Raw genomic sequence first — 26,563 nt, forward strand, 5'->3', positions numbered from 1 at the left:
AAGCAGCACTCTTACTGGAGCCACTGGGATGACGGGGCAATAAAATGAAAATCGGAAAGGAGGGCGTAAAGACGAAACGTGATCATGCTCATGCCCCCCCCCCCGGCACGAGAGGCACAAAGTAAGCACATGCGAGAGGAGCTGGTTACACAGAAAGAGTGTCAGGTGACTTGGGAAGAGGAGGAAGGCGAAAAAGGGGACGAGAGCACCAGACAAGGGGGGAGAGAGGGAGAGAGAGTGTGACATGTCAGATTTCCCAACCTGGTGTGTCGGGGTTGCAGCAGAGGTGACGCCATAGCTGCCCTGCTTGTCTCGGCTGAACACAAGCTTCCATAAGACGACATCGAGCACGAAGGTCTATGGAGTGGCGCAGTGTGCAGGGGAAAGAATGACAGAAGGGCTACTTGATCACACTTGCTACTTCCAATAGATTTGTGCATGTTATCCTCATTCCTTTGACATACGCTATGAAAAGGGACATTAAGGGTGATTTGTTTAGAGGCTGTGCATTAGTCGTGAAGTAAGGAAGAGAGGCAAAACAAGATGGTTGTTATTTTTTTGTCTTTCAAACTCAAGTGAAGATGAGAGGGTTGCTGGTGATTTCATCTACAATAGTTGGATGGCTACACTTCATCAAGAGGATTTGGCTCATTGTTATTGGCGAGGAGCGACTAGGATCTGTGGGTAGCTGGTGATTATCTACTCATTGGTGGTGTAAGACGCAGTGGCACCCTTTAGACTTGTGCGCCGAGAAAGCGTGCTTGACTTGGGAGGCTACAATGCGAGTCTAATGATTCTAGAAGGTGAAACGAACGAGCGCACTGCGCGACAAGCGTTTGACCTGAGGGGGGAAAAAGGTCCGAACCGTTTGTGCACGGTAAGGGTGGGAGTGTGCGTGATCGCGTGCATGCGCTTACCTCCACGAAGACCGCCACGGCGGCGTTGACGACGATGACGCAGAAAAGTGTGATTCTCCACTCAAACGGCACACACACAATCTGAACAGGGGGACAGATATGTTCACGGTTGCCTTTCGACCGATATTTGTCAGGAAAAAGCGAATGGTCGGGTTCATCGGGGCTGACGTCCCACTCACCTCTAAAAAGTCGTCAATAGCCGCGACGGGGTAGAACATGATAAAAGTAAGGAATATGTAAAGGCTTAAAGCTGACAGCACAAATGGCCCTGCAGAGAACAGAACAGAACACACGCAGAATGAGTCACCACATCCAACACTAATTAAGGGAGTTTGAGATTTTTTTTTGGGGGGGGGTTGTGACAAGGGCGTCTTACAGTTTTTGTAGCTGGGCTGCCTGAAGGGCTTGCCCTTGGAGAAGACGATGGCCACGATGAGGTACTGAAAGGAGGAGATGTAGAACAGGCTGGTGTTCTCGTAGTTCTTGATGTTGTGGTGGTCCAAGTCCTCGCTGGAGTTGTGCTCCGGAGAGAAATTGCCGTAGGTGGTGATATTGCAGGCACTGCGAGAAGAAAAAGGGCAGTTATGCTCATGTGTACGTTGCTTTCGATGGAAGCGTTTTTGCAAAATGAACAAAAAAAAGGGTCAAATGGTGCGGCGCTGGTTGTCATGTTGTACTCACTCAGACTGGGGGGTCCAGATCTCATACCAGTGCTGGTGTCTGACCCAGAGGAAGGCGATGGTCTGGAAGCCCAGGCAGATGATGATCTGGGTCAGAACCGAGAAGAGCAGCGGGCCGGAAATCAGCCCGGAGGGAGGACGTTGGGACACCAGCTCCTTCCACGCTGGGTTCAGACTCACTGGGTCGAGAGAGAGGGAGGCGTGGGTCGAGAGAGGGAGGCGTTAGGAGAAGAGAGAGAGAGGGAAAACATTGAGAGAACGGGGGACACAAAAGAGTCTATCCGCTGGCCTCTGTGCGTCGGTTCTCTCCCGTTTACGGTACTCACTCGTGAAAACGATGACGAGGATGATTGCGATGTCAATGAAGAGGAACTGGAAGTCTCCCAGGTTACTGAGGATCTGTTTGAACCACAGACGGCACAAACACACATTCAGATTGTGCCCGAGCCCAAGAACGCTCCATCACAGATTTACCTCGCAAAAAAGCTTCCTGGTAAAAATGGACTTGCTATTCCCAAACGTCTTCTCATAAGCATGGTCACCAGACATGTAGAATTGACATATATATTGCGATTGACAAATCCTTTGGAAAAAGCCTACGTTGACATTTAGGAACCCTTTTAAGCTCTGTAAGGTGCTGTTGAGAACCCTAAATCATTTTTGCTAACGTAAATGTTTATTTTGGAGCCGAAAAGGGTCCCAAATGGAAATGTACAGTTTATTGTGGAACTTCATCTTTTGAGCAGTTTTCTATTCTTAGAAATGATTCTATTGAAAAACATCTATTGATTGTAGTTCCTGCTTAACACGGGCAGTGGTAACAAATACTGCTAAATAATGCATCGCCACTAGAGGGCGGCGGCAGAGTACATTTGAAGGCCACTCACAGAGTAGAGGAGTGTGACGCTGATGTACTGAATGATGCTGTACAGGGCCATGAACTTGAACACGCAGAAGGAGGTGATGAGAGCGGCGCGGCCCTCTCTGCAGACGGACAACAATGTGTTAGACGGGATAGCTGGCCCGCGCCGTGGGCCCGTCACCGCGCACGGCGGGTCGGGCAGAGCGTCGCGTTACCTGATGAGGCTGGGGACACAGGAGATGTTGGGGGTGCGCGAGGTGAAGGGAGAGGCCACCGAGGCCTCCAGTTCGGACAGAGATATCCCACCATGGGCCCTTTTCAGCGCCTAGATCGGGAGAGGGATGAAAATCACTGACCGATTCACGTCCTGAATTACACCTCGGAAAAATATCCAACCAACTATTATTCGCTATGAAATGCGCCAAGTGACCCGAAAAAATATCCAACCAACTATTATTCGCTATGAAATGCGCCAAGTGACCCGATTAGCAGAAACAAAGGAAAAAGAAATGAAGTTGGTACTTACGCCACAGTCATTAGCACCATCTCCACACATCCCTACAAAGTAGCTGGACAGGGAAAAGGAGAACAAAAGTATGTTGTTGACTCAAATCGAAAAGAAACGTTTGTGCGTGTGTCGTTTGTGCGTGTGTTGTTACTCACTCTACACCCTGTAGAGCCTCAATGAGCTGGGTTTTTTGGTCAGGTGCCATCCGGGCGAAAACCGTGCCATGAAGGACCAGCTGAAAACACAATCAAACATCAGTGGGAAAATAACCACAACAACAACAACCATTTACAAGACATTTCTGAAGTTTCTTCAACAATTCAACTCTACCTTCTGAAGCAGGTCTTGGAAGTGTTCGGTAATGACGGCAAAGGACTTGCCACTCATGGCAAAATGGTACTGCTCCTGAGTCTTGGGCTTGTCTGTGTGACACACGTCCTCCAGGCTGATCTCCACATCCTGAGAGAAGAGATCCGGGCACAACAACTGAGTGATGACTGTCGCTAAGGCTAAGAGGATATCAGAAAACATCAGACGTAATCCGCTGTGAAAGATGCTTTTCACATCTCAAAATCGGTCAAATTCCAGCGCACGCGTTTGTGATTAAACCCAAGTAGACGCATGCGGCGCCCGTCACTCACACCACGCACCCTATAGTTGACCTCCAGGGGAGGGGACTGGCTGGGCTTGTCTGCGTAGCGCCACGTAATCTTGGCGGCCTGTCCGTCCCTGGGGTGCAGTGCATCTGCAATGATCACTTTGTCTTGTGGGGGGATCATACCGCAATCCCTCGCCACGGAGATGGCGGTCAGCATGTTATCACCTGAGACACGGGGGGGGGGGGGGGGGATAGAGGCTGTGGTATATAGGTCTAGAAAGCTTGTAGAAGCTGTTCAGATAATATGTATCTGTAAATACGCATACTGCATGCGCAGTTCATTTTTGAGACAAGTGTAGGTAAATCATTTTAGCTCGGATCGAATCATGTGTGCGTGTGTGTGCGTGTGTGTGTGCGCGCGTGTGCGCGTGTGTGCGCGTGTGTGCTCACCAGTGACCATGACGGTGCGGATGTTGGCTTTGCGGAGGTTTTCCAGTACTCCAAAGGTCTCTGCCTTGAGTTTATTCTGCATGATGATCAGGCCCAGGAACTCCATGTTGGCTTCAATATGATCCCTAGGTCAAACAGAATGAGGATCCGTCACCTCAGAGAGTACAGCCTTTGGGGTAGAGAGATGAGCTGGGGAGTGGAAGATACCTGTTGACGTTCTGGACTTTGTGCCAGGTGAGTTTGGACTCGAGGCGGCGGTGGGCCAAGGCAATGACCCGGAAGCCCTGCTTCGTGAAGTCCTCCAGAACACCTGCAAAATTCTCTGGAACTACAACACACAGACACACAAACGTTAATACCCGGTCTTATAGATGTTGGGCTTAGGTCAACTTGGAGGAGGTTGTATATTTGCCAATTCCTCCAACCCCCCCCCCCCCATCACATTACCACATACGACTAACTTAACAGACGTTCACTCAATGGGTAGAACAGACGGAAACTGCTTTGGTTCCGTCGACCATAAACGGAAGCGGTCAGGAACCGAGCGCATGATGAACACGCAACGTCAGCAGATTTGCGAGGAAACCAGTTTGAAGGTATTACCCGTGTCCTTCTTGCAGAGGCTGGCCACCACCTCTGGCGCCCCCTTGAGGTAGGCGTCCATGCGCTTCTCCCCGAGGAGCCGGGCCACCACGCTCATCCTCTGCAGGGCGGAGGAGAAGGGGAACTGGCGCACGATGCCGATCTCATAGGCCGACTAGGGACAGAGCACACAGTAGAGATTGCAAACCCTTCAAAAAAGAAATTTGATGAATCCACTCAAGAAATAAACGAATGAAACCAAATCAGCGTGCCACTTACCGACAACTCGTACAACTCCTGTGAGACAGAGGTGGAGAAAAGAAGAACAAAGATCATAGGTCCATCAGAGAGATTATTCCCGATGATGAATGATGACGATTTATGACGATGACACCTTCGCAAGGGGGGGGGGGGAGGGGAGGGATTCTAGCACGTACCATATCCTGCTCTGGGGAGGCAGTGGGCTCGGGCGGGAGCAGCTGTTTTGGAGGCCGCACCACGGTGGGCATGATGAGGTTGTGATGGGAGGTCTCCTCCTCTGTGGCTTCCTCCAGGATCTGAAGGATGGAGGGATGGAAGGAGGGATGGGAAGATGGTGGGAGAGAGGGTGAGAAGGAGTGATGGGAAGACGGTGGGAGAGAGGGATGGACAAAGAGTTGGAAAGAGGGGATACTGAGTTTAGGAAGAAACATGAACCATAGCTCCAAACCTTAACATGCTATACTTGGTAGTCACGCTATAATCTTAGGGGAATCTTATTCCCAGCGAGAAAGAATGTGAGGGAGCCTGAGGGCAAAGGCGCAGGATTCAGAACATCCAGGGACGAGTCGTCACGCACCCAGCCTGTGGCCTCAAACATCTTAAGGTCCAGCGGGTCCCCGGAGAGCTGGCCCTCAATCTTGGTGAGGGAGTGGCAGGTAGACATGCACGCCACAAACTGGGACTTGACCAGACTCTCCTTGTAGGCCTTCTCCTCTGATGGTTGGAAACTGGGGTTGGGGAGGGCAGAGAAGAAACGGGGGAGATGAGGCACTGTTTTAAGGGAGTTTATTTCAAGATATCGGCCCACAGTACTGTCCTCTAGTGAGCGGGCTAATTCAGATTCTCCAACTTGTCTGGACTCAGAATTTTGGCACAACCCTTTTAAATGCAACTTGTTTACGCGGAGACGATTACACGTTCTTGATTACATGATCAGGATGAAGTTATTAGTTTATCTGTGTGTAGTTTATGATTTGGGTCCATCTTACCTGCCATTCTCTACCCTTTGGATACCCCAAAGGTCCAGTCCATCTTCTGTCAGTGTGCCTGTCTGAGAGGAACCACTGCACGTTAGTGATTGAGACGATGCTTACTTAAGATGAAAAACTCAAATAACAGCAGCGTTATTTGACCGCTTAATTTCAACTGATTTTCGGAACTTTCAGATGGCATGCTCGTTCTTTTTTTCCTTCCCCCCCCCATTTTCATATTTTTCCGTTTTAACGCGGGGCCTTGACGCGGAAATCCTAGGGTGCTAGACACCGTGGAGCCGGCGGTTCTCTCTGGGTCCTTACTTTGTCAAAGCAGACCAGGTTGAGCTGTCCACAGATGTTGATCCTCTGCGGACTGATGCAGAAGATGCCGATCCGTTTGAGGCGGCGCTGGGCGTAGACGATGCCTGCCGTCAAGGCAGCAGGCAGCGCCGGCGGCACAGTGATGGTGATGATGTCCAGGGACTCGATGATGATAGTCTTGGCAGGGACCTATGGACAGGTATAAGAGGGGTAAAATTACATTCGCTTTTATTTGTATATACCGGTACATGTATTTTTTTTGTTTGTTTTTCGGGGGGGGGGGGCAAATTTGGGGGCCCAAATTACATTTACTGTTGATAGTACCCCCATTACATAAAGCAGCAACAAAAAAACAGAAAAACTAAATGCTACTGCTGCCTATACATTGTCAGAGATCAACAAGTTTCCACTCAAACAATTAAGAGGCATCCTTTACTTCCTCCGGCCCCCCCAAAAAACTCAAGTGCCGTCAAGGCAAAACTCAACCATACCAACCAAAACTCAACCATACCTTGTTCATGATGCTGAGGACTATGGAATACACAAAGCCAATGCCGGCAACAGCCACCAGGCACAACAGGAAGAGGTAGGCATCGCGATACAGCTTGAAGTCCGTCGGCTTGGGGTAGAGGATGGAGCGAACCAGCTGTCCCTTGGCTGTGCTGAAGCCTGGAGGAGAACAAGGGGAAGAGATGAATCCAGATACGAGGGGAGGAGGAGAAAAAGGGAGGGAGGGTAATAATAACAAAACGCACAACCAGACCGGAGGAGGACAATAACAACAACAACAAAATGAACCACGTGACAGAAAGTACCTGTGCGGACCACCACAGCCTTGACCAGTTCTCCGGAGTAGAAGCGGGTCTGGATGACGTGGGTGCCGCAGAAGAGCGTGTGCCTCTTGTGCTCCTCGGTGCTGTACGGTGTGTCGTCCTCGGACGCCTTATCCCCCTGGGCGTGGCCCGGGTTGGGGAGGTTGGTCTTGGTTACCGGAACACTCTCACCTGGGAAAGGGTGATGGAGAAACGAGTTATGATGACTGGCCGCCTTGGATTGGATTTGATAGAGAAGACGACAACCTGGGATGGGAGGATAAGAGAAACGATATTTGTGATGACGTTGTAAATTGCCAGCTCCATCCTGATCGCGCAAATAACTCCTTTCACTCTTTTCGATAGCCTTTCACCAGGTTCTGGTGAAAGGCTATCGTTACAGACCCACTGCTTTTGGCAAAGATTCGAAGACATTTTCAAGAGAGTCAGTGGGAGTGAGTTCATCACAAAAGTGGAGCGATACAGTGATTTGGGAAACGTGTCTTTCTCTGGGCCAATCAAAATGTTGCTACATAACAAACCCTGTACATGTGCTGCATGTTGTGAGAAACGAGCGAATATACCGCTTTTGCGTGGAGGCAGCTATTTGCGTCATCAAGAAAACAACTTAGAGAGTTACGGAGTATCGGGAAGGGGCAGGAGTTCAGTGCTTCACCTGTGAGCATGCTCTCATTGACAATACAGGTACCGCTGATCAGCACAGCATCACATGGCATGATGGTCCCGTTGCTAGGGATGACCACTACGTCGCCGGGCACCAGGTCTGTGGACAAGGCCTCCTCGGTCTCTGTTGGTCGACAAGGTAGGTGCGGGGAAAACAAAAAGAGGAAATTAAGAAAAAGGAATAAAGGCGAAAAAGCACAGGGGGGGGGGGGGGGGGGGGTGTGAATTGAAGAGAATATAGAGAGGAGGAGGAAGCTGGGGGGAGGTCTTGCCCACAAAGACATCTCTCATTACTCATGCCCCTCTGGGCCGGAGGAAAACTGCTGAGGTGTCATATTTACAGGTCAATGCACCGGGAAAAACGGACACACGCAATGCTCACATCACCAGCATACACAACATGCGCACAGCAAGAAAGACACGTCTCATGGTACGTTCAACTACACACACAGCTTTCCAGAATAGTTATAGAGGTGGGTGACAGACGGCACTATGCTGACCCTAATAATAATAATAAGAAATATTCAAGCTGACCCTAATAAGAAGAAATATTCATGTTTTTTTTATATAGGTGCTGAAGCATGGCATCTAAAATGCACAAAAAACATTACATGAACCCTTCTAATTGTTAAATGACCTGTAGTAATTGTATTCATCTGACACATAATAAGGAAGTAAGCTTATATCTTATGGGAGCATTAAAATAGTGCCATTATGTAAAAAAAAAAAACATATGAATTCAAGGGATTTTGTGTTGACGATAGGCCGCCATAGTTCTAATGCCAATTTAAGCTTGTATGGACTCGTTGCAGTGCTAGGCTTTAAAGTACAGTGCAAGACACTACATTCCTCTAACACCCTCCCCGAGTACGTTCTAAAGCAAGCCAGGTGTTCAAACGCAAAGTTTACACATCAAGGGAAATCGTTTGAATGCCTCGACTTACCGTTGTTGGCCCGGCAGACAGACACGCGGACGACACTGTGAGCCGCCACCATATCATGAAGCATGACATATTGCTGAGAGAGAGAGAGAGAGACAAAAGACCGTTCAGTGAGGCAAGCAGATCAAGACAACACCCAATCTCGTGCAGTGCGTCCGAAGGGCTGCATTAGCAGGGACCTGATGAACTAAAACCACCTCGTCGTGGGACATCGTTCGTTTCGTTCGCGCCATGATGACCAGTTCCAGTTGGAAACAAAGGAATGAAAAGATCGTCTCCACACTCCCCCCCCCCCCCCCTCCCCCCCCTGACAGTTCTGCTGAGACGACACCAAAATGTGAATATGTGCGCCATTGTCTTCCATGCGTGTCACACTCCGATCCCCGCAGTGCGAAACGGTTATGCAACTCCTGTTCTATGAGTGGAGCGGAGCCCTAGAGCGGTGCCCTTTGCTCCCAGTGGTATAGGCAGGTTGTCTAGACAACACAGCCTGAGAAAACAGTCACGTACAAACTTTTCCAACGCGAAGTACAGCGGCCCCTATCCAGCGACGGAAGACCACAGGGGGTAGCAGGGCGTGAAAGCCCTATGGGGCTCCGCTCCACTAGAACCCCAGTTACATAACTCTGGGAACCATTGTTATATTTGGTAGACCTCTGCCCAATAGCGGGTGCTTTGCTGTGGTATACTAGACAGATAGCGCCACAAAGTCCAAAAGGTTCTCCTTGCTGACCAAACACATCACGATAACTTTGCCTATGGTAAAGAAGTTCCATCCAAAGTTTTGCTCTCTAAATACAACGTCACAAGTACCTAGCGAATTAATGGAAAATTAACTAAAACTGAGTGGGGAAAAAAAGAAGCCCAATTATGGGCACCTTTTAACCTAATTAGTTAGGACCATAGATGAGGTTTGACAATTCAACTGTTTTCAGCTCGATGAACGTGATGCTAAACTATGCATGAGCGTGTCTAATTAAGTTCAAAATAGGTCGGGATTAGACTCAGTGGGTTTGTGCGCGTGTTTGTTATATTATTATCAGCTCCAGGGTTATTTAACAAACCTTTTTAGTGGTGTACAGAGAGGTAGTTATGGATATGACGGACATGAAGACAATGGCTATGGCGTAGTAGTAGTACTCATCTGCACTCCATAGGATCACACTGAAGAGTTGGAAGATGTAGAAAGGGTTGAGGACCTGTAGGACGGAGAGGCGCAGAAATGAAAGCAAGAAAGAGTAAAGGTTAAGCAGACGTTACTCACAACGCCTCGACTCACTTTCTATGTGTTCGAATTGTCGTGTAAAAGTTTGTACGTTTTCCTGTGGTGGGAAATATTCTACAAATAATATCAACCAACATTCTTTTATGGGAGAATGACCCATGCCTATGCATCTAAACTTGAGAAAGGAGAAACTGCAACTCCAACGGCAGTAGGATAAACTGTGAATGAATTGGAAAAACTTTCAAATTGATACCATCCTGTAAAACAAATCTAAATATTTGGGGTAGGGTGCTTCTCACCTATTATATATGAAGAACATTCTCACTAAGAAAATTCTCACAATTTGCAAGACAAAAATAAATCTCTATATATCTCTGTGTGCTTTGGTCTGAAATCCTTGAAGGTGTCTGAATCCTACCTCTTTGATTAGCAGCTTGAAAACTGAAGGCACTTTTACTGATATTTCATTTACTCCAAAAAACAGTCTCCTGCCAGGGTAAAACAAGAAAAAAAAAAAGGTTAACCATACCAAAGGTTGAGAACAATCAGCACATTCTCTCCCCCTCTCTCACTGTCTCTATAACATGCACATATATAGATCAATGCAGCCCTGAGCTCTGTGCGATAAATAAAGGAATTTGTAAGCAGTTACCTGTATTCTTGTTGGTTACTAGTTAGTCCAGTGCTATGCTCTGAGTGCATGGTTGAGCAGTTCACCTGCAGATCCTCCAGGCCTCTACAGTGAGTGGTTGGAGAGGTTTGGAGACAAAGCACATTGTAAGTATATAATGTTGACACACTAGCATAGATATTCTATCAAATTAATTATTTTTATGGAGAATCGCGTTCAGTCCGCATGTGTATATTGGCTTGTGCATTGCTAATAGGACCAAGTTGAAAGTTGAAACAATACAAATGACATTTAAAAAATCCTTACAAGACCATTGTTTAAAAAAGCACAACTCAGGAATAATTAAAGGGTTGGCATTCACAAACAGGCCATTGCAAACCATATAATATAAATTAAAGATTAAGAAAGATTGGTAAACAAAAAAATCTCTGAAAGGTGTTGTATGCTATTAGAAAAAGCTGTTCTATTTGTCCATCCTGGGTGCCAGACTTCTATGAGTCAAGAATTTGTTGGAGCGTTTGATTCAAGTTCACAGATAGAGGAAACTGGGAGAAGATCAAGGTAACATGTGATTGCAGAATTCTAAACATGACTTACAATGACCTAACGATTTGGAAAAATACATGAAAGTCAGACTTGTCCCAGGGTTGAACACAGAACCTTGTGCTTTCATTATAGATTAGATGTTCTTTGCCACAAAGGGAAATTCATTTTGTTCAGTTCTGTACCATGAAAACAGACGATAAAAGTGCAACAATAACAGTACAAAACACTACACTGCAAATCTAAACGAAACAGGAGGTATGATTCTTAAAGTTGGCCTTCCTGACAACGCTATTGTGCCCCAATGGTGTCATGCATATTTGCGTATTCTATTACATTCTACATGAACATTACATGCCGACTTACAACTCACTCAGACTGGGAGTGGGAAATTCACAACAACAATTGCGCAACAGATTTTGACGGAAGAGGAAGTATAAGCAAGGAGGTTTAGTTACTTTAATGTAAAAATCGAAATAGACTTGGTTCCAAAAAAAAAAGGTCTAGCCCAAGTCATATTTCTTCTTTTTTTTGTAAGAACAAACGTAAGACTTACAGTAATGCCTCAAAGTTTTGGACCACGTCATTCCAGTAGTACTTTGTGCTGTGGAGTGTGAAATAGCGGATCTGATGGGTAGAGAAGAGAAAGGTAAATAAGCAACAGTAAATAAGGACAAATCTAAGGCCGTGTTTTCAAACTGTCAGCAGCGTTTGCTTGTCTGTGTGCTACCTGAGTGGGCTGGTACTCTGCATATTTCTTGATGAACTCCTGAGCTGGGGTGTCTGAAGGGTTGGGTACGTGCCCGTTGACCCCAGCAGGGGTCTCCAGGCTGTCAAAGGGGCGTCTTCCTGGGGCTAGCATTACTCTGACCTTCGCTAGGAACCAGCGCTTGAACTCGTCCTGTAACACAGACAGGCACAACTTTGACCACCTGTGCGTGTATGTGTGTCTGGGTTTATGAAACAGAGTTAATATATGGATTTGTAATGTTCCTTATAGTAATGTTAGAATAATGTACTGGTGTTTTAGAAATTATGAACCAACAATTAACCAATTCATGTTCCATACAGTGTACTTATTATACAGTGTTACCAAACATTACGTGCAAACCAAAGAAATATTTCCCCCCCAAAAATAGTGTATTATTTGAAAAATATTTAATATTTCACGGCTAACTGCATGTACGAACAGTATGCACGCATGCATGCATCTGTGCGTACACAAGGGAGTCAAGAGAAGGCAGATACGCACAGTGGATTGGAGCAGCACCACCTGGGCGTCTCTGACAGTGGTCCGCGTGCAGGTGGCCTTTACACACCACTCGGGCATCCAGTACAGTAGCAGGAGAAGGAAGCCCCCAGTACACAACACCCCCAGGCCCACCAGGCCCAGGCGCCAGCGACACAGCCGGTACCCTTGGAGCTCCTGCAGGGAAAGACGGGGGGGGGGGGGGGGGGGGGAGAGACCAGGAAGTCAGAGCTCCAGCCTGGAAAGCAGTTATTGCCTTCTCTTTTTACTTGCCGCCTCTTACGCAAAAACAACATCATATTCTTTCCTGTTACTTTTTTAAATATGTTCTTCATGTGGATTTTTGGAACTGGTATGCCCCGATCAAGTGGGACTAACAACCAATCAAGTGGCGGCAAGGTTTGGGATCGTTTCAAATTATGCTCCAAATGTATATGAGTGACAGAGAATGCGTGCATGAGATTGTGACAGAGAGAGAGAGAGACAGAGAGAGAAGAAAAGGTACGCACCATCTCATCCTCCTCCCCCTTGTTGATGATCTTCAGGTCTTCTTTCTCCATGACGCTGCAGACAAGTCACCAAGCCCACAGAGAAATGCTGATTCACTGGAAAGACAAACAACCATGCAGTCAGTTCCTATTTGTGGCACAAACCAGATGACCAGTGACCAAACCACACCAACATCCCTAAAAAGGGTGTGAATACCTAATTTGAAACACCTGACCTACTGTGAGCATCACAGATCACATGGAAACTGACACATTTACAGCAGTTTGTGTCTTTCAGACTTGAAATCAACAAGGCACACTTTGACGGCATTCTCAGCCATATCAGATGAACCACTTAGAAATTCCAGAACCTTTTGTACATAGTCCCCCTCATTTAGTTATTGAGTTTTACATGCATTTGCTGAATAGGCCCCACTGCTATATTTCATTAGGCAGTATTCATTTCTGGCATCCGTGTATGCATTAGTGTGTTGTTCATGGCAAGTTAACAGTAACTTACCTTGCTATGAATATTCAGCGACTATTGAATAACAAATGATGGAAAACGTTTCACAGTAGTTACATAAAATATTAACAATACAGTCCTCCTTGGTTTATTTTGTGTGTTTTCTTTTTTTAAATCAACCACTGCTATATTTCATATGTCATATAAAAAAAAAGGTATTGAGTGGAATTTCTTACTCTCTGAATCATCTTAAGTGAAACCATTGAAGCTCCACACGGGGTTCATACTGGCCTCAAGCCCAAGTAATGGTGTCCGTGGAGGGAAGTGGCCACATATAAATGAGTTGGAGTGACTGTCTGTCCATAAAGGTTTGCCACAGCCGTGCCACGTTCAACCAACAGAGGACAGTACAACCCTACTTCCATGTGCTGGCTAGGTAGCTCGTTAATCTCCTATCTGTGTCCATTGTTGTGTCCAACTGTTTCATTCTGGTAAGGGAAATCAAACAGCTGACCAACCTGATATGGGGCTCGACATTCAGTCATATCCGCTTTTCCCGGAGAACAACAAAATAAGACACGGGGGGTGTTGAATGAACTTAAGTTATTAGCAACGTATTACAATTAATGTACAAATGTTGTGGACAGGCTGTCAGCTGTCAATGGGAGGGTTAGAATGACTGACTGTGGTTGAGCACCGTGCTGTCATCAGTCAAACATTTTTAGCTCAGATATGCTCGCTGGTTTTACGGGCTTCCCACCAGATTACCTGGTTAGCTACCCAGCAGTGTACAGTGGGATCTTGGAAAATGGTTTCCCCATGCACGCTGTGGTGCCAGCTACAGGCTATTGTAATAGTTTATTTATATTGGTAGTAGTAGGTAACAAAGTTTTACAGAGCATGATGCCAATGTGAATCATTCCTTTGCTTTAATTACCGAGGTTCTTTCTCTCTAGATGATCGACTACTCTGTGATTGGAAAGCCAGGTCCTTGAATCAAGTATATAGCATCAGAAGAAAGGGAAATCTACACTCTGATTTCAGAAATAGGTTTATAGTGGTGCCATAGGCTCATCATCAAACAGTGCCGCTTCTGTTCAACACACACAAACACGGTTCTCTCAGGGCCTTGAGAAGAAAACGCTGTTAGATTGAGTCAGGATGGCGGCTGCAATTCAGAGGGGCTTTTGGCAGGACATGCTGTCATATCAACAATGGAGAAACGCACGGCAGGCAAGCAAGGACAAGGAGAAAGGCTGAGGAGAGTTTGTAGGGGCTAAGAGAATGCTCCAAAGGCCAGAGAATGGAGGGGAGGGGGGGTGAAATGAAGGAAGAGAGACATAAGCGAGAAAGGACAAAGGGGAAGGGGGGGGTGACCCTGGGTTGGGACGCCGCCTGGGCTCCCCCTGCCCTCTGCCACCTGCCCCTCGCCCTGATCTTATCTGCCCCGCTGCAGTGGGGAGTGTGTTCCCTGGCACACAGCGGGGATATTTTGCTTGTGACCAAGCCCTTCCTACCATTTAACAGCACGGGATCTGGAATGGTGCTTCGTCTGGTGGCTGGACAGGCCTCTCTCTCTCGTGTGTGTGTGTGTGTGTGCATAATAAATCACTGTCAAGTGTATTACTGATAAGTAGTACAAAACTAGATTAGATTCGATTTTTGGGAAAAAGTCTAACTAGCTGTCCTCAAATAATATTAATTCAGTATCCAAAATATCCATTCTTGTGTAGGTGGAGCAAATAGTTAAGGCACTGTTACACGTCTTGAGCCTGCCATAAAGTGATCCTTTATACAGAAAACAGCCATTCTTGGCCTTGCATAGTTTCTTCGGTTTTACATTGTTGGTACATAGTCACAGGCTACAGAGAAAGCATGGCTAATCAGCAGCCCCAAATGTTTTTTTCTGCTCAGGACTCATAGCATCAATAGCTCACTTTTTAACCGGAGGTGAAAAAGTAACAGTAATGTTTGTAGGGTATTGTGTCAGGCGTTGTGGAAGGGAGGCTCTGGGAACTGTCTTTGAACCAAGTGTAGATGTTTAATAGAGATCCCCCAATTCATGTTTTTGGTCAGACAAGCCCCTGGAGAAAGACACATTTAACTAACTGAGCATAGCAGACCAGGCCTGGTGAGAAGCACCACACATGGCAAGCTGAAACCAGGTATTCTCACCTTAGGTGTCTGGGCGGTGAAGTTACCAGGCTGTCCTTCTCCCCGGTTAACTCTCTCACAACACCAACCTGGACCCCTGAAAGACACACTTTTCAATTACCTATACAGAAAGTAAGTCCGGGCGATAAAACAATAGTAACGTGTACCGCTATAGACACCTCCTCGAAAGCAATTAGAAAATTGTTCGATAGTTTTACTCGAGGCAAAACGCCAGGAAAGCAAGAGTGTACAAAGTGCGGTTGCATGAGCGAGCAGAGGGTGAGGGGAAGAAAAAAAAAAACACAGGTTCTCTCGTCAGTATGGCGGTTTCTCTTAATTTTCTATTTCTATTTTTCTATTTCTACCAATATTAGAACGTTGGTGCATTAGCAACTCTGTGAATGGCTTTGTTTCCAGCTTGTAAAATTCTTAAAAGGTATTATGAGCAAAAGAAAGTTGTTGTTTACTGATTAATTGTTGACAAGGATTAAGCAATTGCTGCATCACACTTTCGCTTTAGGGTTTAGGTATGCTTCTGGACAAGGACATTACTAACAATAAAACGTTAGTTATGTGGCCCAACAACGGACGCAAGAAAGGTTGACCGAAAGAGTATAACCAGCCTTAATTATCAGTCAGACCTAAACACACCTTTCGGGTTTTCGACATTGAGAAATCTCAAGCAAAGCCACTGAAGGCTGTCTGTAGTGTTCTTCTTGTGTTTGTTGACTTGAGACCCTTCATCTCCTTCCTCTGCCCCTGTTTGCCTTAATAAAAGGTGGCTTTAGCACGAGGGAAAGAGTTGTATTGCAACGTTACGAACCACACACAAATCTGTCCTCAGCAAACTGTAGAGAGCTAACATCACACCCCCTTTCAAACTGTCAAAAATGCTAACAAATATTTTACCCCCCCCCACACACAAAAAAAAGAGCAAAGTCTGGTAGGTAGGCTTGATCAGTTGATTTCCCCACAAGACGTGAAAACCTAGAAACACCGGTTTTCCTGTTCTAGTTCAAGACTAGCATTAACTGTAATAAGCTAGAAGATCATCTGACCGTGGCCTGAGTCCATCACAGAGGAGATCAAGAAAGAGTTGCGGGTCAAGATGAGACCCAGGATTAAGGTGGCGTGTAAGGTGGCATGTAAGCTGACGAAATGAACAGTGAAACAAACCTGGGGAGAACGAAAAATAGAGATCAAACATGCACAGAACTCTTAAGTCGGGCCACATGCTAGTGGATTAGCAGTGGCACCGCCTGGGAAAACTAATGAGAACACTTGCAAAGATTAAGCAAAATTACAAAACCCCTTGGGACAATTGTAGAAGGCCACTGCAAAAACAATTTGGATTGTTTTGAGCATGTATCCCTTTGTCTAAACAATGACAATTAGCCTTACTGGGGCACTTGAAATCAGAAACCAATCTAAAGTAAGAAAGGGCTCACTTTCCGCATTCTGACCCATTGCCAGAGAAACTGTTTAACGTTGCAATCCTACATTTCATAGTCGTTTTCATTTTAAACCCCTCTTTCAGCCTCGTGAGCGACAGAGAATGGAGAGGACCTGGGGCAGACTAGGTTCATGTAGGATACCTCTTTGGACGGACAACTGCATCTATCTGGCTTGCACCTTCAGCGTTTCGCCTAAATATGACTCTGCCTTTGGTGTCCTTCTTCTTAGGTCAGTTAAATTGTGGCTTAGATCCTTGATCCATCACTGTTCCCGCCGTTGGGCCTTTGGTTTGCCTTGGCCGTTATTAAAGCAAACAATTGGGCCGCAACTACAAAGACCCACCTCTGCACCGCTGCCCAATGGCTCAGAGGACAAACCCGACCAGGTTGCTGAAGGGACTTGCACCATGTCGAGATATTTCACACCCCAGCTCCAGATCAACATTGGCAGACCTTCTGTCACAGGCTGTGGTCTTTGAGTTCACCTGTGAAAGGCCCTTTAGCATCGGCTAAAGGCTCAGGGGGAGATTGGTGCCGCACTCCAAAGCCCGCCGTAACCAACTCCAAATCTTCTGTTTGGCAAGGACACCCTGTATGCTTGGAACCCGAGGGGAAGACTGTGGTCTGCTTCTCAGCATGACGGCTAAACAATTTCTGAAACTTGGAACTACGTAAGGTGCAATATACAAAGCTAGATGACTTGTTGTAGACTAAATCATTTCAATTAGTTTGACCATTTCTTTTTTCGGGCACAAGCAAACGTGATTGGTCAAGGGAATGAATGACTCACCTTCCCCAAATCATCCCATTATTCCATCCATTGGATGAACAGTCAAACTGGCATCTGGTTAAACTGTGCCAGCAAATTCTGCTGGTGCCATCGCTGTCATGTGTCATAAGCATTTAAATATTACCACATTGCAACTGCAATTCCAAAATATATCACGTGAGGATGTGACAGGTTTGATTGGATCTCCAATAAAACAGAGACTCCGAGAGTCCAAATCTACAATTATGGCCACCCAGGACATTGACAGGCAAATACTAGCCTAGTCTTATTTTCAGATGCAAATAAGTGACAAAGGTCCCACCAAGTTGATGAATTCTCAGACATAATTATTATTGTAAATAATCTTGTGGGCTTTTAAGACCGAAGGCAAACACTAAAATATTGTGAACCTACATTTTATTCTGAACATAAACACAGTTGGTCATAACCACGAGACAGTCATTGTGAGAAAGTGGACAACAGCCAGAAGGTGTGAACTTTGTTCCACAGGTTCTTCAGCAATTAATGATGAAATTAAAATTGTATATTAACTTGTGATGACATAAGAGTCGCAAACAAAAGCTAGTAATGATAAGGCCCACCATCATGTTATGCATCATCACACTCACGACTAGCCTATGACAAATACAGTGCAAGAACAACCAACAGAATACAAACCAAAGTGTAGATCAGTAATGCTGTATGGATCACTTCAGCTAGGCCTATTGTTCCTTTTGAACGACGAGAAATCAGCCAGGTGCTATAGTGATTCATAGCATAAACCTCAGTAGCTGTAGTTTGTTGGTTTGAGGATGGTCTGATACCTCAAGCTCTTGATGGCTTGCTATTTGTTGAGGTTGGTCAGTGACACTTGAAATGTAACAGAAGAAAATGCACCATTTCTTTTAAGAAAGTAAAGACAATTATTCAATCAAATCAACAAAGTATTTGGGTATTTCTACACAAAACGAAACACCTTTTAGCATAAAATCATAAAGGGGAGTCATTCGGTATACAGGGGTGAGCTACCATAAATTAGATAAGGGTGAATGTAGTCACACACAAATAATTTAAGTTTATTGCTTTGTTACTAGAAGACTATCTTTAATGCATCAGGGCCTAGATAAAATGATTAATCTATTTACGATACAACCAATTCGAAGCTAAACTAGAAGACAACACTTTGCATTACTAAAATGCTCAATGCTAATGTGATTTTGCCAAGTGTCATTTCACAAGTGGCTTCGCATGTTCTTCTGCCAAGTGTCTTGCTGTGGCAGACAAGCACTTATGGTGAAAATCGCCTGGCTAGTAGATCAGGCTTTAGCCTTAATTTATTTGTTTAATTATGCCTTCTTTCTTTATAGCCTAAACTGTACATAAAGGTATGGAGCCAAGTTAGTCTTGGTGTGCTAAAGAGAGACTGGCATATAACAGGCTGTAGCCTACTAATCTCTAAACCAAACATGACCAACATGTTGTGACTTCCACCTCACAGAATCTACTTTCTCTGCGCAAAGACAGGATGCAAGAGAGTAACATGGCAAGGTAGTCAAGCCAGCAGTTTGAAAAGAACACATTAAAAAGGCACAGACAGTCAACTGCACATTATTGACATATTGCCTTACCTTGCTGGCTCATTAAATGGATTGTATATCAGAGCATATCACATGAGTACAAATGGATGGTTCTGTGTTGGGTTCTCAGTTATCAGGTCAACACCATGATGGATACTTTGTGCTCCCTAACCTTAAAGCTTTAAGAGAATCTCACAAAACACTCACGAGTTAGACTTACCCTTGATATGCACTAGTATTACTACACTATAGTATTAAAAGAAAATCTATGACCATGAATTATTTATTGTATGTATAATATTAATGAGCCGATTGTTTGATACATCATTTCAATTAAGGTGTTAGAACAAAAGTAAGTACATCCACATATTGCTAAGACTATAACAATAACCAACATTTGTCGCTTTTTGTGGCAAGGCTTATTAATACATCAGCCTAACAGGGATAAGAATATTGAGTAGCTCGGTTAGCAAGAAGATTGAGCTAAGCTTGGGTCTCGTAGAGACTTTCAACTTTCACTCAAAAAAAGGAAAACATTTGCATGCATTATATCCAGTAAGCCTCTCTCGAAGTTAAATGACCCTAACCCTTCGACAATATAATTTTGTTTGCAAGGGAGTTTCACTGTCAAATGTAGCTACACTGACAAATCTAGCTCCAAAGGGCCAGTCTACCTAACCAATGACACACTTGCTCAATTCACCCCCATAAAAAGTTACTCTTTGACGTAGACAATATGGACTTATTTAAAACGTTTATAACGCAAGCAAATAAAGTTGTGACTATATTCTAGTTTCAATTTGTAGTCTCGACAATGAAATGTGTCATGGGTTAGTTCGCAAACGACTTACAAATCATCATTGAGGATCGTACTGTGACACAAACCTGTCAAATTACATTGCTACAGACACCAAGAGGTTTTTACTTAAGGTTGAAATCTTAAGTTATATAAAATAAAACAATACTACTTTATAACCAAACAGTTTGAGTCTTAATCATGGCCAAGGTATGGCCACTTACCTTCCCAGCTACAAAAGCCGCATTTAGTGGCGCTTTGTTTGACAGGTCGTGGCAAGTGTGTGATTCACACAGGAGTCTGGCCGGTAAGCACTAATATGGAGCTAGCTAAATGTTAGTTTGCTTAGATGCTCGTAACTGCTCATAGATATTAAAACAGTTTAAATTAACTGGCTATTGATCGATCCGTCAAATAACTAACAGCCTAGGTAGGCTAGCGTAGGTAGTTAGAAATCTTCCTGGTTTAACGTGTTAACCAACAAGCTAGCTAGCATTAACTAGCTAGTTAAGTACATACATAACAAACATTTCATCAGAAGGAACCGTTACTCTTAAATTGGTTTTCCAATTAAACTGAAGTACCCAGACCAGGGATTGACAATCAAGTAGCTATTTAGCTAGTGTGTCATTAACGCTGGCTACATGATTCACGAATGACCAGAATGGCAGACACAGCTTATAGTATTGCTAGCTGGCTAAATAACGCCAGTGGCTAACACATGGGCTGGCGTTAACAGTACAAAAACGAGTCAAGGCACTTACCAGAATCACCCGGATCATTTAAAGATCACCTAAGAGTCATAGTGAGACAAAAGCAGTTGTTGTATCGAAAATAATACGTCGTTGAAAAGCGATCTTGCTAGAATTTAGTAATCGACTGTGGTCCCCACAAAAGGAGATGGAAGGTGTCCTACTGACAGTTAGGAGCTGTGTGGCTGTAAATTAGTCGTTTTGGTGAACTGCCCTGAACTGGCTGCGTCCCTTCTTCTTCTCCTCCGCTTATTTTGCCTTCCGGAAGAGTAGGAGCGGCCAACGCATGTCTGCCTCCTATGCTGCCTCCCAACGGTTGCTTGAAAAACAAACTGAAGTCTAATTTCTTTTTTTTCTTCTTCTTAGATTTGGTTGGTGGATAACATCCAGCTAAAGATGCATATACTGCCACCCACTGGGTCAGTGAATTTATGGCAAACGGCCTTCCACATTCGCGGACCATGTACCAATGTACAATAGTAAATGTTTAACTTGCACATATAGACACACGCACACAGATTCCTCGAATTATAGTATCGATAATGGCCAACTATTTAAACCACATATTGTAAAATAAAAGATATGAATGTAAAATGGGAGTAAACAACTGTAAAACTACTCTAAAACAACTAGCCTACTATAAGCACTTTTTCAGCATGGGCATCATCCCCAGCCATTTTTTCCGGGGCTGCAGAACTTTTTGAGTGTAGCCCCGAATGTAATTTTAATATCTCCACAAAAAAACAATGTGTGTGATGTGTGAGTTTTCGTAACATGCTGTAAAAGTCTGTCAAAATAAATGAAGTGTCTCTTGCTCTAACTAGCTAACTGAAGGTCTGTGGGTCTGGTGGTCCGCGCTGAGTGATAGTCAGTGACAGTGAGAATGTTAACGCCGTCTGTCTACGACTACGCCCCTGCTCAACCTCACACGTTTTGCAAAACACTACACACAGTGTTTTGCAAAGCACTACACACACTTTTCTACAATAGACACATAAATCTAAGATGTAAATTCTTTGACATTTCAAGACATCGCCCTTAAAAATACCACACCTATGAACCAATTGATCACAGGCGTCAAGTGTACAGGCTTACCACCAATCAGGCGTAAGCACTATAAAAAGGCAACAGGTACCTGTCTTCAACAAAAATGGAAGGCAATGTTGCAGTGAGAGGAAAAGGATGAGGAAGAGTGAGGATGAGAGGGGGAGCCCATGGAGGAAGAGTGGTTGGGAGAGGGAGAGGTAGACCTGGAGGCAGGGTCGGCTCCAAAGCTATAAATTAAATATCAAGATGGCTACACTTTCCTGCTCTTATTTGGACTCATACATGCTTTGTAAATGCGTGCCCCCTTGTGAAAAAAAATGCCCCCCCCCCCCCCCCCATTAAATTCGTTCTGGAGTCGAGGACTTGGACAAAAAAGATGAGGGCCAAATTTATTACCTGAGATTCGATCTACATTGGATCACTGTGTAGTACTAGTCTTGTGTGTTGTGAAACTCTGAAAAAATCAAGCCCAGCTCTATCATTAGAAAAGTAGAAATGTTAAGTGTTTTAAATTGAGCACAACAGTGTGACTGGTTCAAACAGAATCAGATTGTGTTAACCATGTGTGTGCCATACGGTAACAAAATTGTTTTTTTTATAAATAGTTGTATACTTTTGAATGAAGTGTTTCATGTTGCAAAATATCTTCTGATACTGTGTTGTGTGAATTTTGTGTAGTGTTTTGATAAAAATTTGAAATTAAAAATCATGCTTTCATTTCTTTATTTATAAATTAATTAATAATACAAATAATAAATAATTTAAATACTTAGGTCACATTTTAAAAACGTATCATACAGGGAGCACAGCAGTCTATGTGAGCTAAACTGTGAATGATTTGTCATTGCTTTGGCACAAAACGCATTCATTGATTAATCACGTTAATTATTTTCTCACTCAGACACAACCACCACCAAAACTGTATGTATCCACAAGTCAATTTACACGTTTACATACTCTTTTTACATACTCATACTCAAAACTGTTTAACTTACGTAAGTCCGAAATCTAACATGATACAAAATTGAATAGACAGCAATTGGCTACATTTATACAATAATACTATATTTATATATATATATATATAAAATTAAAATAAAAACCATCTAAACAATTAGAACATTCCGAGGCTGATTCCCATTGTACACAATGAATGCTGGTTGCCTGGACATATCGCAGAAGATAGTCAGGGATGGACCAGGCATGAAAAAAGTTTTTTTCATAGGTGTGTTGCCCAAGATGACGTAAGATGTGATGTGGATGAGAACCTGTGTGACCAAATGCAGTAGACAGAGTTGCCTAGTGTTGTTACTGTATCGGTAGAGGGTGTACAAATGACTGCATTGTATTTTTGAATCACTCAGTGTGAAAAAATTAGGAAAAGATACCCATTGACATATTGAATCATGTCTGATTCACTCCTTTAAGGTATACGGCAGGGAATTCTAAACAGTAGAGTGGTGTCATTCTTGTTTTGTAAAGACGTTTTACAAAAGATAACATTGCGTAATGCTACCTGTTGTCATTGTCACTCATAAAGTATTGACCTATAAACAAAGTGTGCTTGTTGGTTGATAACCTTTTCTAGTATTATTGAAGAATGAGTTTATATTGTGATATATATGATATATACATGTATAAAGTGTAATGGCAGTTTTAGCGCATTTTGAATGGGAAAACAACTGCTGTGACAAGCTGAAAGTTGCTTAGGAGAATTGTATGAAGAGTTCTGAATATGTGGCCTGAGTATTGAAAAATAGGTCTTAGTTAAAAATAGGTCCTAAAAAACTATTAGTAGGTAAGTTTGACCATCATAGTAAGCCACACTGGCATGAGGACCACACTCAGTGGACCAGTAGAAGGGGCTGTATTTTTCGAATCAGTAGTTTGGGCTTGGGGAGTGGTTGGGTGTTTAGTAAAGAGGTGGGTGGTAGTCACAGAACCAGCAGTAGGGAATATGATATTCAGCACATTGGTAGTGTTGCCTGCGATATTCTTCACACTACCGCAAGAAATCCCATCTTCAGTTGCAGAAGCCACAAAAGTGGCCATCAGAGACGCACTGCACAGATTTGAGGATATACAGCCCTTGACGACACCCGTGCTTACTGTAAAAGAAGAAAGAACATACTGACCTTCTCTTCAGGGCACACAGGGTTCTACTGTAAGTACTCCAACACATGTTCATGATCATTTCATCATTGAGACACTCACCATTGACCACAGCACATGTATCCTCCAGTCCGACACAGTTTGCCGGGGTGTTACACACAGTGTCTGAGTAGCTACTGCAGGAATCACACTGTAGGCCGTTTGGATCTTGACTGGGGACTGCAAAGAAACACAGATCCCATCAGATATACTGTACTGTTCTGTTTTTGTTATATTCATTATTGTCTCCTCCATCTATATGAAAGTTGCAGTTATAATGGATTGTTTTTACTATCCAGTCTAATTTAGAAAAATATCCAAGTTACTCCTAAGTACTTGTACTTAAGATTCCTAATTGTCTTTGTCAACCTCCCATTCTCCTACAGTATTTATTGTTCAATGGCAAACCCCTCTTATTCAAAAAATAAAGTGTAGGAAGGCTCCATTGTCATTTTACGTAGTGCTCATAACACTTGCCCCTGTTGATGACCAACTACTGTATATCCTACCTAAGATGCGTTTGAAAAAAAAACATATTTGAGAACATATAAATACTTTCACACATGACATATTGTTTTAATGTATCTGTATATCTCATACCTTAAATATCTTTAGCTGATATTGTTTAGCTAAAATGACAACTTTGTTGGTCTTACCAGGTAGAGTCTGTTTGTTGCAGCCATCTGAGTCACAGCAGAGCACAGATTCAGACATCGGATCGACACCGAAGTTCAGTGAATAATCCAGCTGAACGTTCAGACGTGTTCTGCACTCCACCGATTGTGTGCAGTACTTTCCCTTTGTAATTGTTTTATCAACTGGATAAAAAAGAATTTTCAAGAATTTCAACATACACATTAAATCAGAGCATTTTGCAAAAATGTTATCCTTTTTTGATACCAAAAGAAATGCTAAATGAAATGAATGATGGTTTGGATGGAAGAAAAACCTTATTTCAAATAAATAAGTTTACCGAACAGGGTATGTGTCAGACATACTGAGTCTGAGCTTGATGGGCAGGTGGTTAATACTTCACTTGTGCACGGTGGATCACATTCAAAACACTGCAACGATTCCACTGAAAAAACAGAATAAGACAAATAGACATTTAGTACGTTTGTCCAAGAATTGTATTATAAATCCTCTATAGAATATATACAGTAAGGACTTGATCAAATCCATACTTTATACCTCCTTGTACTTAAATCTGACCACAATTCATGTAATTAATTCTTGAGAAACTACTTAGTACCAGTTCAGCTCAGTCAGAGTATGTTGTATTACCTGTGAGGAGAAGAGCCCAGGTAATGGAGATAGTCAGAATCAGCTTCATCTTGGATCTGCAGGTGAGCATCTGTATATTGAGCTGGGAGCGGCTCCTTATTTAAGCATTCAGAATACAGGAAGGTGGAACAAAAAACAAACTGTGACATCATAAAATAATGGTCCAGCCACATTCCCACCATTCAAAAAGGATGCACCACCCACAAAAATAGAAATTAAGTAAACACAGGGTTAGTCACATCTGATTGACGCATTTGGACCTGGCTTAAATCAGGTGACAACACAGAACAGGTTGCACAAGACAGCCCATTTATAACCCCACTTAACCCTGGAGCACGTATGCCCATTCTATGAAAGAAATCAGGGATTTTATTTTATTTTATTTTAATCAGAATAAGTAGATCAGCTATTGCCTTATTATCTGTTCATGTATTCTCATATTATTCATTCACATATATGAGTTCCTATTGTTACCTATAGTGTACTCTAATGGCAGTCACAGGTCTGTGATGTGGTATCCTTTGAAGCTAATAATGCTAACTATGTTCCCACACTGAAGAGTTAGCCCTACTCCATGTGTAGGGAGTACTAACCCTAATGAATATGCTGGATCCTGAAGTTTTTTTAATGTTACTTTTAATCCTGTTTTGTGTATATGAATAGTGAAGAGTAATGATTGACGTCATATCACATCCCTCACTACTGGTCCGGTGACTACCACAGCCCCAATTTCTGGACCGAGACTACGATAGCCATCACTACTGGTCCAGTTACATTGGATCCATTTCGGAGGTGCATTTTTCCAAAGCGACATACAAATAGTGCCTATAGTTGGACTGATATTAAAGGACTAGATGTATACATCACTCAGTGGTTCGTGCCAGGGAACGTTCTGCATGCGAACCATACACAAAGTATCTCAATTACAACGTTGGATAACTCTGATGATTGGACAACGCTACAATAACAATAAGATAATTCCGTATCCAAGTTTAATATCGTCAAAAGAATGTTCGACATGATCCTTTAGAGCACATTGACATAAGTATCTGACCAAGTAGATGCCCTAAGGGCAAAGACACATATGGACACATTCCATGGTGACACAAAGTCACCATGGAAGAGGAAACTATTTTAGACAGCCACACCTCACTTAGATTATTGTGTGTTGTGCATCAGCCTCCTCTTCTCCACATACCATTCTGACTCACCTAGGCGGTTCCCCAAATAGTTTTCAATTCGAAATCAAATTGACAATCAACTGAATACATGCTATTTTGGGTGTGTCAAACAACACAGTTACCCCAAAAGCCCCAGCAATCCATGCTCTGACTACCCAATATTAATCAAATATATGTGGAGGTATTTCTTTTCATAGTTCAAAGGA

General features: G+C 43.7%; 2 protein-coding genes across 3 annotated transcripts in view; both read right to left on the reverse strand.

Annotated features, from left to right (window-relative positions):
- LOC134012776 (polyamine-transporting ATPase 13A3-like) overlaps positions 1 to 20,925 on the reverse strand; it is a 24,683-nt gene extending 3,758 nt beyond the window's left edge. Inside the window, exons 1-33 of one of the 2 annotated variants that reach the window (XM_062452350.1) lie at positions 20,707 to 20,925; positions 15,368 to 15,443; positions 12,748 to 12,843; positions 12,242 to 12,415; positions 11,720 to 11,890; positions 11,546 to 11,616; positions 10,468 to 10,551; positions 10,234 to 10,303; positions 9,655 to 9,789; positions 8,594 to 8,666; positions 7,642 to 7,773; positions 6,969 to 7,157; positions 6,665 to 6,822; positions 6,154 to 6,342; positions 5,848 to 5,909; positions 5,436 to 5,586; positions 5,035 to 5,154; positions 4,877 to 4,894; positions 4,619 to 4,772; positions 4,223 to 4,343; positions 4,016 to 4,140; positions 3,618 to 3,790; positions 3,298 to 3,426; positions 3,123 to 3,202; positions 2,986 to 3,028; positions 2,675 to 2,784; positions 2,485 to 2,581; positions 1,924 to 1,996; positions 1,599 to 1,776; positions 1,294 to 1,478; positions 1,097 to 1,185; positions 918 to 998; positions 262 to 357 (exon numbers count right to left, since the gene is read on the reverse strand). In XM_062452350.1, the coding sequence (XP_062308334.1) occupies positions 262 to 357; positions 918 to 998; positions 1,097 to 1,185; positions 1,294 to 1,478; positions 1,599 to 1,776; positions 1,924 to 1,996; positions 2,485 to 2,581; positions 2,675 to 2,784; positions 2,986 to 3,028; positions 3,123 to 3,202; positions 3,298 to 3,426; positions 3,618 to 3,790; positions 4,016 to 4,140; positions 4,223 to 4,343; positions 4,619 to 4,772; positions 4,877 to 4,894; positions 5,035 to 5,154; positions 5,436 to 5,586; positions 5,848 to 5,909; positions 6,154 to 6,342; positions 6,665 to 6,822; positions 6,969 to 7,157; positions 7,642 to 7,773; positions 8,594 to 8,666; positions 9,655 to 9,789; positions 10,234 to 10,303; positions 10,468 to 10,551; positions 11,546 to 11,616; positions 11,720 to 11,890; positions 12,242 to 12,415; positions 12,748 to 12,798 (3,582 nt within the window). In that variant the 5' untranslated portion in view covers positions 12,799 to 12,843; positions 15,368 to 15,443; positions 20,707 to 20,925. The remainder of the gene's footprint in view (positions 1 to 261; positions 358 to 917; positions 999 to 1,096; positions 1,186 to 1,293; positions 1,479 to 1,598; positions 1,777 to 1,923; positions 1,997 to 2,484; positions 2,582 to 2,674; positions 2,785 to 2,985; positions 3,029 to 3,122; positions 3,203 to 3,297; positions 3,427 to 3,617; positions 3,791 to 4,015; positions 4,141 to 4,222; positions 4,344 to 4,618; positions 4,773 to 4,876; positions 4,895 to 5,034; positions 5,155 to 5,435; positions 5,587 to 5,847; positions 5,910 to 6,153; positions 6,343 to 6,664; positions 6,823 to 6,968; positions 7,158 to 7,641; positions 7,774 to 8,593; positions 8,667 to 9,654; positions 9,790 to 10,233; positions 10,304 to 10,467; positions 10,552 to 11,545; positions 11,617 to 11,719; positions 11,891 to 12,241; positions 12,416 to 12,747; positions 12,844 to 15,367; positions 15,444 to 20,706) is intronic. The other variant, XM_062452351.1, reaches the window with a different exon arrangement.
- Positions 20,926 to 22,447: 1,522 nt separating this feature from the next.
- LOC134013123 (phospholipase A2 inhibitor and Ly6/PLAUR domain-containing protein-like) lies at positions 22,448 to 25,270 on the reverse strand. Its single transcript, XM_062452908.1, has 5 exons — positions 25,177 to 25,270; positions 24,866 to 24,970; positions 24,549 to 24,710; positions 23,956 to 24,072; positions 22,448 to 23,849 (listed from the first exon to the last, which is right to left on the reverse strand). Exons 1-5 carry the CDS (start codon positions 25,244 to 25,246, stop codon positions 23,533 to 23,535), a joined length of 771 nt encoding a protein of 256 aa, XP_062308892.1. The 5' UTR covers positions 25,247 to 25,270; the 3' UTR covers positions 22,448 to 23,532.
- Positions 25,271 to 26,563: the final 1,293 nt, after the last annotated feature.

Source organism: Osmerus eperlanus, chromosome 26, assembly GCF_963692335.1.
Source record: "Osmerus eperlanus chromosome 26, fOsmEpe2.1, whole genome shotgun sequence".
Classification (NCBI taxonomy): Eukaryota; Metazoa; Chordata; class Actinopteri; order Osmeriformes; family Osmeridae; genus Osmerus; species Osmerus eperlanus.